The sequence below is a fragment of the Oncorhynchus gorbuscha genome, linkage group LG15, assembly GCF_021184085.1.
Source record: "Oncorhynchus gorbuscha isolate QuinsamMale2020 ecotype Even-year linkage group LG15, OgorEven_v1.0, whole genome shotgun sequence".
Taxonomy (NCBI): Eukaryota; Metazoa; Chordata; class Actinopteri; order Salmoniformes; family Salmonidae; genus Oncorhynchus; species Oncorhynchus gorbuscha.
The window spans coordinates 34,454,781-34,472,766 of NC_060187.1; the positions used below are offsets into that span (position 1 = coordinate 34,454,781).

General features: G+C 42.6%; 2 protein-coding genes across 3 annotated transcripts; both read right to left on the reverse strand.

Annotated features, from left to right (window-relative positions):
- Positions 1-164: 164 nt before the first annotated feature.
- On the reverse strand, positions 165-8,420 carry LOC123996990 (vacuolar protein sorting-associated protein 4B-like). Its single transcript, XM_046300903.1, has 11 exons — positions 8,208-8,420; positions 7,786-7,897; positions 5,889-6,039; positions 3,889-3,950; positions 3,602-3,721; positions 3,278-3,434; positions 2,975-3,123; positions 2,688-2,769; positions 2,262-2,481; positions 1,956-2,096; positions 165-1,617 (listed from the first exon to the last, which is right to left on the reverse strand). Exons 1-11 carry the CDS (start codon positions 8,226-8,228, stop codon positions 1,516-1,518), a joined length of 1,317 nt encoding a protein of 438 aa, XP_046156859.1. The 5' UTR covers positions 8,229-8,420; the 3' UTR covers positions 165-1,515.
- A 1,334-nt stretch (positions 8,421-9,754) lies between these two features.
- Positions 9,755-17,604, reverse strand: LOC123996992 (ankyrin repeat domain-containing protein 29). Of its 2 annotated transcripts, none has more exons than XM_046300905.1 (10): positions 17,099-17,123; positions 16,034-16,144; positions 15,430-15,528; positions 15,054-15,152; positions 14,750-14,848; positions 11,303-11,401; positions 11,036-11,134; positions 10,715-10,810; positions 10,446-10,544; positions 9,755-10,295 (listed from the first exon to the last, which is right to left on the reverse strand). In XM_046300905.1, exons 1-10 carry the CDS (start codon positions 17,108-17,110, stop codon positions 10,212-10,214), a joined length of 897 nt encoding a protein of 298 aa, XP_046156861.1. In that variant the 5' UTR covers positions 17,111-17,123; the 3' UTR covers positions 9,755-10,211. The 2 variants fall into 2 exon arrangements, with proteins under 2 accessions (XP_046156861.1, XP_046156860.1); XM_046300904.1 differs by having other exon boundaries at positions 9,756-10,295; positions 15,975-16,144; positions 17,099-17,604.
- Positions 17,605-17,986: the final 382 nt, after the last annotated feature.

The window sequence follows — 17,986 nt, forward strand, 5'->3', positions numbered from 1 at the left end:
TCTACACTGTATTTCTGATCAATTTGATGTTATTTTAAAATGGACAAAAAGTGCTTTTCTTTCAAAAACAAGAAAATTGAAAAGTGACCCTAAACTTTTGAACGTTAGTGTATTGAAATATACAACCATCCAAAGATGTGTAAAGTAAAACCAAACATCAGTAATTTCAATAAGTAATATTTTTATTTACATATACACCAAGATTAGAACAACTGGATACCTCTGGAACATCCCAGAAAAAAACCTGAATATATATTTCAAGGAAACCCCACAGCCATAGATGTTAACAGTATTTTCAAAAGAAAACATAATGACCATTCTTCTTTTATGAAGAAAAACCCCTCCCTGCTCAGCATTGTTCAACACTACACTAATCTCATCCCAGTGACCAGACAATATTTGTGAACAGCTCAAATGAGAATGAATGACTATACTGTACATTGAGATTTATAGCATTTGTGTTTTTAAGTCAGAGGTTATAGAAAGAAATGTATACAATCATAAGTAAGTAACTGTCTGAATATGTGTCTCTTTCATAGGGTGTCTGAAGTTTCATCGGCTTTAGTAGTAAGTGAGAGAGGATATACATTGATTCTCTTTCAAGGCACAACTTGTACAAAACATTTGAAGTGGGCAAAAATGTATGAAGTACAATTGAAGGGGTACAGGTTAAAAAAAATGACCAAACATTATTGCACACTCAATTACCGATTCATCTTTCAGATCAATCATTGGGTTTTATTTAATTATAACATAGCCCCACCCACCCATCCCAAAGTACTTTTACTTGCTGTTGAACAGCAAGGAACTCAGACTAACGCCTTCTTTCAAAAACAGCCTACAGCAAAATAATATGAATATTGTACAAAAAAAGACAATGAAAGGAAGTTAAAATCAAATTAAAGTTGCTGATATTTAATCATGATATGGTCCGCTTCAATGAGTGCTACTCCACCAACACAGAGTGAACGTTACAGACTTAGCCCTTCCTGGATACAACATGAATAAATAAATAAAAACTTAACTAGGTCCTAGTTAAAGTTCAAGTTTAACTAGGTCCTAGTCAAGTAAACTAACTAGGTCCTAACACCATACAGTACAACAAAACCTGCAATCCTCATCTATCTTGTCAAGTCATAGATGTACTTCAAGGAGTAAAGGCCTTTTGGAGGAGTTGCTGTAATGCACCATGACATGCATTGTTAGTTTGATGCCATCAAGGCAAAAACAGACACTTTAGTGTTTTAAAGCATAAACTATGAATACATTGCTTGAATCCATATTCTTTGAGACCATCACCATCTTAAACATTAGTCAACCTTATCTGGCTTTGTAAAAAAAAAGAAAAAAGTAATGTACTATGCGTATGTATTAGCAGAATAAGCAAACAAGTCAACATACATGAAACCCCTTTGTAACTTGGAGAGAAAGTAGAGTAGTAAATACAAGCCTGAGAACCAGTGGAGGAAAAGGACAAGAGAAAGGAAAGTTGGGTTTGCATTCTCTGGTTGAGTGTTAGCCTTCCTGACCAAAGTCCTCTGTGAACTTCTTGAGTTTATCCAAGTCCTGCTCGTTCACAGTTGGCTTGGTGTTGTGCAGTGACCTCAGCATATCAGCCTGTAAACAGCACATCACAAAGGTCAATTAGTAGGGCTGGGACGATACCAGTATCTCAATATTTTTGCAGAAATGAAAATGCGAAGCAGATCAAACAATCTTTGTTTGGATATTAAAAACCTGGTGTATGTAAAATATAGTGTGATTTAGCTTGGAACATAACTAAAATGTGACTCTGGATGACAAACATAATGATGTTTGTTCCCAACATTAGGGCTGTTTCCCCCAAAAAAGTTACATCCGCTTCATGTTTTGTTTCCTTGCAACGATACTAACGAGAATCGCAACACAGGTATCATCCCAGTCCAATCAGTTAGCATTTTTGGGGTTCTTCTCACCATGCAAACAACAGGCTCCATGAGTTTCTCCCCATTAACATCCATCCAGGTCATCTCTATGGCGTCTGGATCTCCTGGTGAGCATGGGGTCAGGAGGTCGTCTACCACGAGGTTGGGATGGTTCCATGACGATCCTTGGACCTGGGTGTATGCAGGAGAAGACATGGACGGAACTGGATTTGTGATTACTGACGTTTCATTGACAGAGCATTCAATGCTTCCTTCAAAACTATTAGATGCTGAAAATTAAATCAATTAAGATTTGCTGCACCTAGTTGAGCCCCGCCTCTGTTGAATGTCACTTACCCGTTTGAAGTGAGTGGCCGACTGCACTTTCCTGACTGGCTGCATGAGGGCGTCCCTCACGATGACGCTGATGTCAGCTCCAGAGTAGCCTTCCGTCTTCTTACCAAGGGTCACATAGTCTGATTCAATGAGCTCACTGGGGGTGGAGCCTAGATGTAGCTTGAACATGAAGGAGCGGGCGTGCTCCTCAGGCAGAGGGATGTAGATCCGCTTCTCAAACCTGAGGCACAGAAACACGACAGCTGTGATATCTGATACGGGAATGACATATGGTGATGCAGCAAGTGACAGGAGGGAATCTCATTCTTTAGTTCTAATCTTTAACAATCTGTCTAACAAGAGTCAATGGGTAAATATCCAAGGAATAATACATCTTTACAATAAGATAAAGGACTTGAGATCATCAAAAGATACATATACACAGACCTTCTCCTAATAGCAGAGTCCAATGTCCAGGGGATGTTTGTGGCTCCTAGAACCAGGACTCCATCATTGTCATTTCCAACACCTGGGAGAAGAGAGAGAAACCGCTTTAAAATAGACAGCTGGTCCAGTCAAATGGAAAGCCAAAAAATGTGTAGTTTAGTTGTTTTGGTGATACCTTAGAAAGAAAAAGGTTCAGTGCTAAACGACACAGTGGACGAAGCAGTTGTGTCACTACTCAAGGTACAAGGTAAACAGGATCTGAGGCCAAGCTTTGCGTAAACTCTCACCCTGCATCTGGACCAGGAACTCAGTCTTGATGCGGCGGGCTGCTTCACTCTCGTTCTCACTCCTGGAGCCACACAGAGAGTCTATCTCATCGATGAAGATGATGGAGGGCTTGTTCTCCCTGGCTAGGCTAAACAGATTCTTCACCAACCTGATGACAGAAAGAGTGGCGGCAAGTAAATAGGAGGCCAATGGATGGTGTGGGAGAAGAATGAAGAGGATAGAGATGGGTATGTATGAGCAATATCCTTCAAATACTATTTTGATTTGATTGCATAGCCCATCCTCTTTGCCCCATCACTCACTTTTCACTTTCCCCCAGCCACTTTGACACCAGGTCAGATGACGAGATAGAGAAGAAGGTGGAGTTGTTGGCTTCTGTGGCCACAGCCTTGGCCAGGTAAGACTTTCCTGTACCAGGAGGGCCAAAGAGCAGGATCCCTCTCCATGGAGTCCGCTTTCCTGGACACCAAAGACAAACATACTCATGTATTCTTTAATTACATGACTTCTATAGTTAATGCTATCCAAGACTAAAACAATTTACTCTTCAGATGCATTGCTGCAAGTCACAATACATGCGTTATTATCTAGAATGTTATGTGTTGATTGAATTACATAATCCATACCTGTGAAGAGGTGAGGAAATTTGATGGGCAAGATGACAGCTTCTTTAAGGGCCTCTTTTGCACCCTCAAGCCCAGCTACGTCACTCCACTTGATGTTTGGCTTTTCCATGACGATGGCACCTGTAAGACATATAGTAGATAGATAGAAGTGGTTGAAATGTAGTACGATGTATATACATTTTTTCCATACAAATCAAATGCAGATTCAGTGTCAAAAGGCAACATCAAAGCTTGTATGAGCCTCACACAAAATGCTGAAAAGGGAAGTAGCTGATGCTATAACTCACCTGAGAGTTGATTTTGGAACTTCTTTTTCTCTGGGTCACCTTCACCTTCATCACTCTCATTCCTGCAAAAGAAAAAGCAAAGTCGTTTTGACCTCACTGTACTGATAAGGAGGCAACACAAAAATTATATAAACAGTCCAAAAGACTAAAGAATCAGAACCAAATTAAGGATTGGTGAGGATTATAACGCATCTCAGGATTCATTATGCTCACTTAGGGCTGTTGTGGTGACCATACTACCGCCACATTGGCAATCATGAGTCATGACCGCAGTAAATCTCCTTTTATGACTCTGCACATTTTATGGTAGTACTCAACTTGCTAACTACACCGTATATAAAACATTAGTGGATTTGGCTATTTGGACCACACCAGTTGCTGACAGGTATATAAAATCGAGCACACCTCCATGCAATCTCCATAGACAAACATTGGCAGTAGAATGGCCTTACTGGAGAGCTCAATGACTTTCAACGAGGCACCGTCATAGGATGCCACCTTTCCAACAATCTAGTTTGTCAATTTCTGCCCTGCTAGAGCTGCCCCGCTCAACTGTAAGTGCTGTTATTGTGAAGTGGAAACGTCTAAGACCAACAACGCCTCAGCCACAAAGTGGTAGGCCACACAAGCTCATACAATGGGAACGACGAGTGATGAAGCGTTTAACTCGTAAAAAATCGCATGTCCTCGGTTGCAACACTCACTACTGAGTTCCAAACTGTCTCTGGAAAAAAAACATCAGCACAATAACTGTTCGTCAGGAGCTTCATGAAATGGGCTTCCATGGCCACACACAAGCCTATGACCACCATGCGCAATGCCAAGTGTCGGCTGGAGTGGTGTAAAGCTCGCCGCCATTGGACTCTGGAGCAGTGGAAACGCATTCTCTGGAGTGACGAATCATGCTTCACCATCTGGCAGTCCGACAGATGAATCTCGGTTTGGTGGACGCCAAGAGAACACTACCTGCCCCAATACTTAATGCCAACTTTAAAGTTTGGTGTAGGAGGAATAATGGTCTGGGGTTGTTTTTCATGGTTCGGGCTAGGTCCCTTAGTTCCAGTTGAGGGAAATCTTATTGCTACAGTATACAATGACATTCTAGATGATTCTGTGCTTCCAACTTTGTGGCAACAGTTTGGGGAAGGCCCTTTCCTGTTTCAGCATGACAATGCCTCCGTGCACAAAGCGAGGTCCATACAGAAATGGTTTGTCAAAATCAGTATGGAAGAACTTGACTGGCCTGCAGAGCCCTGACCTCAACCCCATTGAACACCTTCGAGATGAATTGGTACGCCGACTGCGCGCCAGGCCTAATCACCCAACATTAGTGCCCGACCTGGCTGAATGGAAGCAAGTCCCCGCAGCAATTTTCCAACATCTAGTAGAAACCCTTCCCATAAGAGTAGGCTGTTATAGTAGCAAATGAATGCCCATGATTTTGGAATGAGATGTTCGACAAGCAGGTGTCCACATACTTCCAACAGGGGTTTGTGCGTGGAGTGAAATAAGTGTTCTCTTATTTCCCAGCTGCTCATATCAAGCACATGCTCCATTATAAAACCAAAGTAGCCTACAAAATGAACCGTTGGGAAAGCGTGCGGCCTATGTTCGCCATGTCTTTTTTCCCCTTTTTCTGCCCATTTGAAAATGTGCCATTCTAAATCAAAACTAGTTTTACATATTAGTAAAGACAAGATTACATTGTAGGCCAGTAGACCAACTCATATTCTGTTCTTCTGAAATACATTTACTTCATATGATATTGTTTCTTTAAACCTGACTAAAATAAATAATGGATTTATTGTATATTAAGTTGATTTATTATACTTTTAAAAAAAATGTAGATGTTACAAAAACACACATCTGTGGCTTGTATGCATGGAGGCCTGGAAATGCTAATCCTATGTTAATTAACAGCCAATTACCGTGAGACCGGCAGACTTTTGCACGACAATAACCGGCTGACATAATTTCATGACCACCACAGCCCTATTCACCCTTTGTCATCAGACCCAGACTCTTTGACAGGCTTGGCTGGAGGAGCCTTCTCCTTCTTCTTAAGGTATTCCTTCAGCTTCTCTGCTCGGTCCAGGTACTCTGCACACTTTGCCCTGATGCTTTGCTTGGCCTTGTCTCCCTGGGCCTCATCTATAGGAAAAGGAAATGGACCACAGGTTGTCACATCACATTATGCCCTAAGTCACCTCACACGTCGGGCATTTAATGTGAAAGTGAATTTTTTTTTTAAACAGTTTCTTTAATAAATTATTTATGTTTACCCAGAGGTCCTCCTGTGGTCATTCCAATTTCATTCCAAACTTTAAGATCAAAGGTGAACACATACACTCACCGGCCAGTTTATTAGGTTCACCACCCCATTCACAAAAATGGTTTGCTCCTACAGACAGTGATTGTCGTGGCTTTCTATATAAAGCAGGCAGACACACATTGAGGCATTCAGTTAGTTTGATTGAACGTAAGAATGGGCAAAACTGGGCCTCCTGGGTGGCGCAGTGCTAGCTGTGCTACCAAAGACTCTGGGTTCGCGCCCAGGCTCTGTCACAGCTGGCCGCGACCGGGAGGTCCGTGGGGCGACGCACAATTGGCCTAGCGTCGTCCGGGTTAGGGAGGGTTTGGCCAGTAGGGATATCCTTATCTCATCACGCACTAGCGACTCCTGTGGTGGGCCGTGCGCAGTGCACGCTAACCAGGTCGCCAGGTGCACGGTGCTTCCTCCGACACATTGGTGTGGCTGGCTTCCGGGTTAGATGCGCGCTGTGTTAATAAGCAGTGCGGCTTGGTTGGGTTGTGTTTCGGAGGACGCATGGCTTTCGACCTTCGTCTCTCCCGAGACCGTACGGGAGTTGTAGCGATGAGACAAGATCGTAACTACTAACAATTGGATACCACGAAATCGGGGAGAAAAAGGGGGTAAAATTAAAATAAAAAGAATGGGCAAAACTAGTGATCTAAGGAACTTTCAGCGTGGTGTTATTGGTGTATGATCATCGGTGTTAGGCATGCCGGACCCAGCATTTCAGAAGCGACCACCCTGCTGGGCTTTTCACACACGACAGTGCAGGTTAACCGGGAATAGTGCGACAAACAAAAAACATCCAGTGGCAGTCCTGTGGGCTAAAACCGCTTGTTGATGAGAGACATTGAAGGAGAATGGCAAGAATTGTGCAAGCTAACAGCGCAGTGCAAAAGTTGTGTGCAGTCTCTGGTGGCATCTCGGAAAACACAACTCGTCAATCTTTGTCACGGATGGGCCATTGCAGCAGACCACCACAGAGGGTTCCACTCCTACCAGCTAAAAACAAGAAGCGTATCCAGTGGGCACGTGATCACCAACACGACAATTGAGTATCGGAAAAACACTGCTTGAAACATGACATCACGTTCAGATTACTTGAGTGGCCTGCACAGTCCCCAGTTGTCAACCCAATAGAGCATCTTTGAGATTAGATGGAATGGGCTGTTCGCAGCATGAATGTACCCATCTAGACCGAGTCGGACACTCCTTTGCCTCCAGAACAGCCTGAATTATTCGGGGAATTCTACAAGGTGTCGGAAATGTTCCACAGGGATGTTGGTCCATGGTGACGCAAAGTCCAATCTGCAGCAACTGCATGATGCCATCACGTCAGCATGGATCAACATTCTTGTGGAACATTTCCAACACCTTATAGAATTCCCTGAATAATTCAGGCTGTTCTGAAGGCAAAGGGGGGTCCGAACCAATACTAGGTGGGTGTACCTAATAAACTGGCATGTGTGTATATTACCAAATTAAAGTGAATAGAATAACAATGTATGTGTATGTTCTGTGTTTGCAGTGTATTTCTCAAATTAAGACTTGTAAACAGCAAGTGGAGATATAAGACAACTCACACTTCACAACATGAAGGAAGTACTGAATAGAATGCTGGTACAACCGGAGAGCTTCCTCATAGTTTTTAGCTTTGTCCTCCTCTGCAGCCTTGCTTGCAAGATCTATGGCTTTCTGTAACACAATGCATGGGCAATGTTATAGAAGAGCCATAACAAAAGAGGGAAGGGCATTCGCATGACATCTTGTTCTGCCAGATATCACTGTCATTTGGTGTAGTTTATTTTAGAAAGGTATGTCACAATGAAATGAGTAAATAATGAAACATTTCTCACACACGCACCTGCGTCAAGAGTCATATTTACTAGACAAATCTAAGCATTAACGCCATCCGAAACAGTAGACTTGAATACAGTGTTAGCTAGCAAGCCTAGCTAGCTGGCTAATTTCGTTTGTTGTTGTCCCTGGCTGGACACTCACTCACCTGTAAATTGTTATTAGCCATGGTTGCTGGATACGTACAATTGCCAAAATAAAACTTTACTCTAGTCTCAATAGATCAACGTACAATAGCTACAACACGACGTTATTAGCTCTGGTTAGTGTTTTGTTATCATTTTGGTGAAATCTTCAATTGTTCTGAATCTCTTCCGCATCAAGATGTCGAGTGTCACTTCCGCCTATGATGTACACGTGACAGCAACAGAAAGGAGACGAGTAAAAGCTTTTTCTGACCCTTTACTGTCAATTTCATAGCCTATTTTTATCTGTACTTTGAAATTCTGATTAACAAATCATAAACATGTATGTGCATTGTATATGCTAGAAATAAGGTTACCAAGATCAGACAGATTTGCAAGGATTCTGTTTCTTGGTGAGTACAGTAAATCGAATCCAATTTTATTGGCCACATACACATGTTTAGCAATGTCATTGCGGGTGTAATGAAATTCTTGTGTTTCTAGCTTCAACCATGCAGTAATATCTAACAATTTCACAACACACACAAATCAAAGTAAAGGAATTAAGAATATATGAAAGAGCACTGTCAGAGCAGCATAGACTAAAATACAGTAGAATATAATACAGTATATGCAAATGAGATGGGTATTGCAAAATATGTTAACATTATTAAAGTGACTAGTGTTCTATTTATTAAAGTGGCCAGTGATTTCAAGTCTGTATATAGGCAGCAGCCTCTAATGTGCTAGTGATGGCTATTTAACAGTCTGATGATTTTGAGATAGCTGGGACCGAGAGACTGAAAAACATCTGTGATGCACCTGTACAAACCTCGCCTTCTGGATGATAGCGGGGTGAATAGGCAGTGACTCGGGTGGTTGTTGTTATTGAGCTTTTTGGCCTTCCTGTGACATCGGGTTCTGCAGGTGTCCTGGAGGGCAGGTAGTTTGCCCCCGGTGATGCGTTGGGCAGACTGCACCAAACCCCTGGAGAGCCCTGTGGTTGCGGGCAGTACAGTTGCCGTACCAGGCCGTGATACAGCCCGACAAGATGCTCTCAATTGTGCATCTGTAAAAGTTTGAGGGTTATAGGTGCCAAGCCAAATTTCTTCAGCCTCCTGAGGTTGTGTGGGTGGACCATTTCAGTTTGTCAGTGATGTGTACGCCGAGGAACTTGAAGCTTTCCACCTCCTCTGCTGCGATCTCGTCAATGTGGATAGGGGGATGCTCCCTCTGCAGTTTCCTGAAGTCCACGATCATCTCCTTTGTTTTGTTGGCGTTGAGTAAGAGGTTCTTTTCCTGGCACCAGAAGAAAATGGCACAGAGGGCAGCCGTGCTTCTAGCCCCTAGGCCCTCGTTTTTTTGGTGTTATTTCTTACATTATTAGGCCAGAAAATGTTTTGTTTTATTACGTACAGCTGGGAATAACTTTTTGATATCAGAGCGGCAGTAACTCACCAGCATTACGACCAGGAATACAGCTTTCCCGAAACGGATCCTTTGTTCGTACCCCCCAGGGCAATTGAACTGATTCCAAAGGCTGACCCAAAACATCACATGTTATTGACTGAGTCACAGAACAAAATATGACAGTTATTTCACATTCATATTTTATTTAACACATTAACAGTTTACTTTTATTAATATGGAAGAAGAAAAAGGCTAAATATTTAGAAATATTACAGCACCAGGGATAAAACATTTTATAAACAGAAACTATACAGCAAAGTTATAACACCTCAAAGATAAGGGCACACATGGCAAAATAACTATTGCCACAAACTGATGCATTTTTGTAGTAGGCTACATATATAACCATCCTTTTAGCTATATCCAGTTATGGTAACTCCAAATAACATTGTCTGAAGCTGCAATTGAAAACAAGCACCATATTAATAGTATTGTTGTGTGACTGAATCCTGTTGGTTTGTTCTGTTGTTCGAAGCCCTCAGTGCATTTCTCTCCATAAAACAACCATTGTCTAAGGTTTGCGGTCATGGTCTAACCATGGACAACTAGGGTTGTCATCAACTACTTCCATTTAGGATGTGAGGTCGCAGAGCCCTCAGGATGCGATTGCTCTTTGTAAGATCTGCTGGCAGTTCATTGTTCTGCAAAGAAAACATAACATAAAATGATCAACCTGAAAGACGTCCTGAAATGCCTCCTCCTCCTCTGCTTTCCTTCTTATCCCTAGCTTATCCCTAGCTTATCCCTAGCTTATCCCTAGCTTATCCCTAGCTCACACTACAGTGATGTACCTTGTTGGGTAGTGTGGGGTCTGCGTTGGCCCCCAGCAGAAGGTTTACACTTTTATGATTGTCACCCATGACAGCAGCGTGGAGGGCTGTGGAACCATTCTGGAAAAATGAAACAGTTAAAGACACTTGTAACTAACAGTGGTTTCTTATCACTAAAATACTGCAAATGTTTTACAATACAATGTTTCACAATATACTTCTGAATAAAAACTACTCATGGCAAGTCAGGAGATGCCAAAGCGCAAGCTTTATCTTGATATCTAACCTACCTTGAGAAGGCCCAATGAAGGGGAGAACTTGAGGAGCTCCTCAATGACAGTGTTGTGTCCTTTGAAAGCTGCCTTGAATAGTGCAGTTGACCCGTCCTTCAATGAGATCAAAAGAAACAAGATACATTAACATTTCAAAACTTACAAAGAAAGTCATTTAAATAAATGACTTGATTTAATATATTAATGTTTTTTTTTTTTGTATTTTCCAGAAGTAAACCCTGAAAGAGGATTTGAAAGATAAAGCAACCACATGGAGGAATAAGATCTTGTCTTTGTCAACCCACTGGGCACCGACTGGGTTGCTAAAGGACTACATACTTTTCTGTCAGCATCCCGATCTGCACCACGCAGAAGTAAAACCTTCACTACTTCACTGTGTCCCATCTGGGCTGCCATCCACAGGGGGACTGTGCCATCCTGGAGGGGGGGGGGGGGGGGGGGTGCGGTAGGGAGGAGTGAGGAGAAACAGAAGGGGAGAAAAGTTACATGGAGATAAAATAAAAGGAGGAAGAGGGTGAGACGAGAGATGAAGATGTCAGTCCCTCTATTGAGGTCCTCTATTGTTGTATGGGAGTGTGGCCTCACTTCCCTAGGGTGGTTAACTTTGGCTCCAGATGACAGAAGTTGACGTATGACAGTCACATGACCCTCCTGGGAAGCAAGGAAGAGTGGAGTGGCACCATCCTAAAACATGATATTAGAAACATGTCACATCAGAAAAGTAAATGACAAAGTGATGCACTGTATGGCTTGTCCTATGAATAGTAACAGACCCTACAGTGCTTTCGGAAAGTATTCAGATCCCTTGACTTTTTCCACATTTGGTTACGTTACAGCCTTATTCTAAAATGTATTAAATAAGTGTTTTTTCCTCATCAATAAAAAAACGTAAATATCTCATTTACATAAGTATTCAGACTCTTTACTCAGTACTTTGTTGAAGCACCTTTGCCGGCGATTACAGCCTTGAGTCTTCTTGGGTATGATGCTACAAGCTTGGCACACCTGTATTTGGGGAGTTTTTCCCCATTCTTCTCTGCAGATCCTCTCAAGCTCTGTCAGATTGGATGGGGAGCGGCACTGCGGAGTCATTTTCAGGTCTCTCCAGAGATGTTAAATCGGGTTCAAGTCCAGAATCTGTCTGGGCCATTCAGAGACATGTCCAGAAGCCACTCCTGCATTGTCTTGACTGTGTGCTTAGGGTAGTTGTCCTGTTGGAAGTGGAACCTTCGCCCCAGTCTGAGGACCTACTTTGCTCCGCTCATCTTTCTCTCGATCCTGACTAGTCTCCCACTCCCTGCCCTGAAAAACATCCCCACAGCATGATGCTGCCACCAGCATGCTTCACCATAGGGATGGTAGCAGGTTTCCTCCAGATGGGATGCTTTGCATTCAGGCCAAAGAGTTTAATCTAGTTTTTATCAGAACAGAGAATCTTGTTTACTCTTACAACCCGTTTACTCCAAACGGGTTGTGCCTTTTACTGAGGATTGTCTTCTGTCCGGCCACTCTACCATAAAGGCCTGATTGGTGGAGTTCTGCAGAGATGGTTGTTCTTCTGGAAGGTTCTCCCATCTCCACAGAGGAACTCTGGAGCTCTGTAAGAGTAAGCATTGGGTTCTTGGTCACCTCCCTGACCAAGTCCCTTCTCCCCCGATTGCTCAGGACAGCACCTCGACACAATCCTCAGCGCTCTACGGACAATTCCTTCGACCTCATGGCTTGGTTTTTGCTTTAACAGGCACTGTCAACTGTGGAACCTTATATAGGCCGGTGTGTGCCTTTCCAAATCATGTCAAATCAATTGAATTTACCACAGGTGGACTCCAATCAAGTTGTAGAAATCTCAAGGAGGATCAATGGAAACAGGATGCACCTGAGCTCAATTTGTAGTCTCATACTTACAGTGGGGCAAAAAAGTATTTAGTCAGCCACCAATTGTGCAAGTTCTCCCACTTAAAAAGATGAGAGGCCTGTCATTTTCATCATAGGTACACTTAAACTATGACAGACAAAATGAGGGACAAAAATCCAGAAAATCACATTGTAGGATTTTAAATGAATTTATTTGCAAATTATGGTGGAAAATAAGTATTTGGTCAATAACAAACAAGCAAGATTTCTGGCTCTCACAGACCTGTAACAACTTATTTTAAGAGGCTCCTCTGTCCTCCACTCGTTACCTATATTAATGGCACCTGTTTGAACTTGTTATCAGTATAAAAGACACCTGTCCACAACCTCAAACAGTCACACTCCAAACTCCACTATGGCCAAGACCAAAGAGCTGTCAAAGGACACCAGAAACCAAATTGTAGACCTGCACCAGGCTGGGAAGACTGAATCTACAATAGGTAAGCACCTTGGTCTGAATAAATCAACTGTGGGAGCAATTATTAGGAAATGGACATACAAGACCACTGATAATCTCCCTCGATCTGGGGCTCCATGCAGGATTTCACCCCGTGGGGTCAAAATGATCACAAGAACGGTGAGCAAAAATCCCAGAACCACAAGGGGGGACCTAGTGAATGACCTGCAGAGAGCTGGGACCAAAGTAACAAAGCCTACCATCAGTAACACACTACGCCGCCAGGGACTCAAATCCTGCAGTTCCAGACGTGTCCCCCTGCTTAAGCCAGTACATGTCCAGGCCAGTCTGAAGTTTGCTAGAGAGCATTTGGATGATCCAGAAGAAGATTGGGAGAATGTCAGATGAAACCAAAATATAACTTTTTGGTAAAAACTCAACTCGTCGTGTTTTGGGGACAAAGAATGCTGAGTTGCATCTAAAGAACACCATACCTACTGTGAAGCATGGGGATGGAAACATCATGCTTTGGGGCTGTTTTTCTGCAAAGGGACCAGGACGACTGATCCGTGTAAAGGAAAGAATGAATGGGGCCATGTATCGTGAGATTTTGAGTGAAAACCTCCTTCCATCAGGAAGGGCATTGAAGATGAAACGTGGCTGGGTCTTTCAGCATGACAATGATCCCAAACACACCGCCTGAGCAACGAAGGAGTGGCTTCGTAAAAAGCATTTCAAGGTCCTGGAGTGGCCTAGCCACTCTCCAGATCTCAACCCCATAGAAAATCTTTGGAAGGAGTTGAAAGTCTGTGTTGCCCAGCAACAGCCCCAAAACATCACTGCTCTAGAGATCTGCATGGAGAAATGGGCCAAAATACCAGCAACAGTGTGTGAAAATCCTGTGAAGACTTACAGAAAACATTTGACCTGTCATTGCCAACAAAGGGTATATAACAAAGTATTGAGAAACTTTTGTTATTGACCAAATACTTATTTTTCCACCATAATTTGCAAATAAATTCATTAAAAATCCTACAATGTGATTTTCTGGATTTTTTTTTTCCTCATTTGGTCTGTCATAGTTGAAGTGTACCTATGTTGAAAATTACAGGCCTCATCTTTTTAAGTGGGATAACTTGCACAATAGGTGACTGACTAAATATTTTTTTGCCCCACTGTATCTCAATACTTAAATAAGGTATTTCTGTGTTTTATTTTTTTATACATTTATAAAAACCTGTTTTCTCTTTGTCATTGTGGGGTATTGTGTGTAGATTGATGAGGAAAACATTTAATTTAATCCATTAGGCTGTAGAGTAACAAGATGTAAAAAAAAGTCAAGGGGTCTGAATACTTTCCGAATGCCCCGTATGACTATAAATTGTGCCTTCCTGTATTATACTTATGCTAAAATGTTTATATTCTACTGCCATTTACTTTATGTTTGTATTATATTTGATTTATTATTGTTAGCTAGCTAAATGTAAACTCAAATACCCATCAACCATTTTGAAAATATTGTAACATGATATTTTTGATCATATCACCCAGCCCTAACAGTGCATAAAACAAAATGGAGCTCATGTCTGACTCAGCGGAAACATGAGTGTGTGTGATTTTGTTGTTTTGTGGACTACAGCAGTGGACACTGTCAGTGGGGTTCTGCAGGGAAAAGGAGTGGTGGAAAAGAACAGTGTGTGAGAGGTGTTAGGGATGCTCACATGCAGCTGATCATGGACATTTGCGCCGTTCTTCAGCAGAGTGTCCACCACCTTAGAGTGGCCATACTGGCAGGCTGCAGAGAGGGCTGTGCCACCGTCCTGCCAAACCATGAGAATACAGATTAGCCACATATCCTGGAGTGACTGGCCCATGGAATATGACTTAACACAGCAGGCATCAAACACTCTAGATCACTGCTGTCAGTATATTCTGTCCGTCTCCCCCTGATGTCCTCTGACTCTCTCTCACTGTAATCTCTCTCTCTCTCTCCCTCTCTGTCTACAAGTAGGTGACACAGCATACCTTTGTCTGGAATTCAGTTGAGCCACCAAATTCAAAGAGCAGCTTCACTACTTCATTGTGTCCCTGCTGGGAGGCAAAGAAGAGGGCAGTGGAGCCTGTCTGAGGGTAGAAACATGCATTCAATGTCAGAAAGACCTGAAATGGACATACCTGTTCACATTTTCTCAATGATTCAAAACATCTTTACTGCTTATTGACTTCTACTTCCTGACCACATTAGTCTCAAAGCAACATCAATAATGCACCGACCGTTTCAACCCCCGAACTGTGTACTCTATGGAAAAGTGGAAGGTTGCAGTTTATCAACGAGCAACACTAAAACCGAGGTAAGCCTTATAATGACAGCAAAGTGCACTAAAGTGGTCATCTACCGTACCTCTCTCTGCAGGTTAATGTCAGTTCCCTGCATGATCAGCTCCCTGGCACAGTCATAGTGGCCACTGTAGGACGCCACCATCAGGGCTGTGGTGCCAAACTGGAAAGAGATCGAGGCATCACAATCAATCAACACCTCAGTCCTTAAGTCCAGTCGGATCCTTGTTTTACACGTCATTAAAACTGCACAGGAAAGAAACATGGTGCACATGTTTTTTTAAAGTTTTGCAAGTGTTTTGGTTCTCCTCAAGACAATCTAATGACACACACACCCCTCCAAAATAACACTCCTTGCCTGACACTCTTTCCAATCATTCACATGCCATAATCCCAAGAGAAAGTTGCTGAAACATAGTTGAACTTGTCAGCGGAGACTCAACAAAGCATTATATTTCAGATACCAGGCAACAATAAACAATTAGATGTGACACGCATGAAAACAGCAAGCACATAAGTGGACTTACAACACATTATTAAGACATGTATACATCCACACACACACACAGAGACAGACAGAAGGGTTGTAGCTCTCTCTTTCTCTCCTACCACAGGTGGTTTATGGGTAAAGCGTGCAGCTGAGCCACCAGGGCATGCAGTGTCCGTACACTGTCTCTGCAGTCGGCATCCACACGACCACTGTTGAGCAGTAATTGAAGCAGGGCCAAGTTCCCCTTACGAGCTGCCCAAAACACGGCGTTAGCAAGGGGAGTCTCCTTCTGCAGGACAAACACACATGATACAACATCTACTAGACATTGGTGTCAGAAAACAGACCTGTAATCAGAATAAAAGGTAACAGATCTACAGTATCATCTCAGAATTCCAAATTTGGCATGCAATTTCTTTAGTATTGATCAGACAATGGCGGTTATGGACATAACCATTTCAAATGAGTTGCAGTCAGGCAATTCCTGTTCACAATCAACATGAATCAATATGGACAGAGGCTCTTTGCACATGCACACACATTGATTATGCTCTTGCATTGTGTATGGTGTAGTTGTATGGTCTCTGGTCTGGTTGTGTGGTCTCTAACAGTCTAGCTCCCACCCACCAACATTGGTCCAAATATATCTGTGTAAACCTAACACAGACAAGACAAAATAATACATTTTATCACGTGTCAATCAAATAATGACCAAGTCCAGTTAAATGGTTTGAAAGATAAGTATGGAATACTCTACTGCAATAATGAGGCCTCTTTATGGAAACAGTAAGTTTGACTGTAATTCAATGGGGCCAAACAGTTCAAAGTGTCAAAGTTAATAGAAATTGGGATTTACTCATTTTTGGTGGATATTTCCAAATACTGCATGTGGGTGGGGCATGGTCTGCAATGGTAGGCTGCTCATGGCCAGATGATGCTCAACTACCTCAACATCTGTCACTTTACTCTAGTGACATGACAACCTAATCTTAGCCAGGTCAAAAGGGCAGGACTCTGATTGAAGGTCAAGCAGCAGATCTAATTTCCATAAATACATAATTATTGCGCGCAAGCCGCCTGCAGATTACACGCGCATACTCTTCATCATAGACCATAACACACATTATGAGCGATGGCCGCAAAAAAAGTTAACATTCGTAGTGAGTTGATTATGCTACTCTCTTTTCATTTCAAGCTTGGTTAGAGTAGCCTATGCAGAACATCAGGAAAATGTGGAGATTACCTTGAACGACATCCTGAAGACCTCATTCGTGACTCATCTTTCTTGCGTATGCTACAAATTGCGATGTCCTTATATTACAATAATAACCGTCTAAAACGTATTTGTTTGGACTATTTGTTGTGGCTTCTCCCGGGGTGTTGGCGCGCCGAAGGAAAAACAACACGCAGCCTGTGTATATTCTCTGCAGTGCCGCTCCAGCCACACAGACTGGCGCTCTGTCTGCTCACTGACTCAATTCCGTGTGGCGCTCTGTCTGCTCACTGACTCAATTCCGTATGGCGCTCTGTCTGCTCACTGACTCAATTCCGTGTGGCGCTCTGTCTGCTCACTGACTCAATTCCGTATGGCGCTCTGTTTGCTCACTGACTCAATTCCGTATGGCGCTCTGTCTGCTCACTGACTCAATTCCGTGTGGCGATCTGTCTGCTCACTGACTCAATTCCGTATGGCGCTCTGTCTGCTCACTGACTCAATTCCGTGTGGCGATCTGTCTGCTCACTGACTCAAATCCGTGTGGCGCTCTGTCTGCTCACTGAATCAATTCCGTGTGGCGCTCTGTCTGCTCACTGAATCAATTCATTGAAGTCGTTTGTTTAAACAAATGCATCGAGTTTGATTCTGTTACAATTTCATTTTGTGGGTAGTAGTCATATACATTAACACCAAGATAGTAGTTGGCTTACACTGAGGCAACATAGGCTATTGTTTTATATATGACACAAGGTTTTGTTCTATTCAAGGTAACGTTAGTGTAGGATTATTTTCCTGAATAATTATTTAATATAGGCTATAATGGGCGGTAGGTAGCCTAGTGGTTAAAGCGTTGGACTAAATCAAATCAAAGTTTATTTGTCACGTGCGCCGAATACAACAGGTATTTGCTTACTT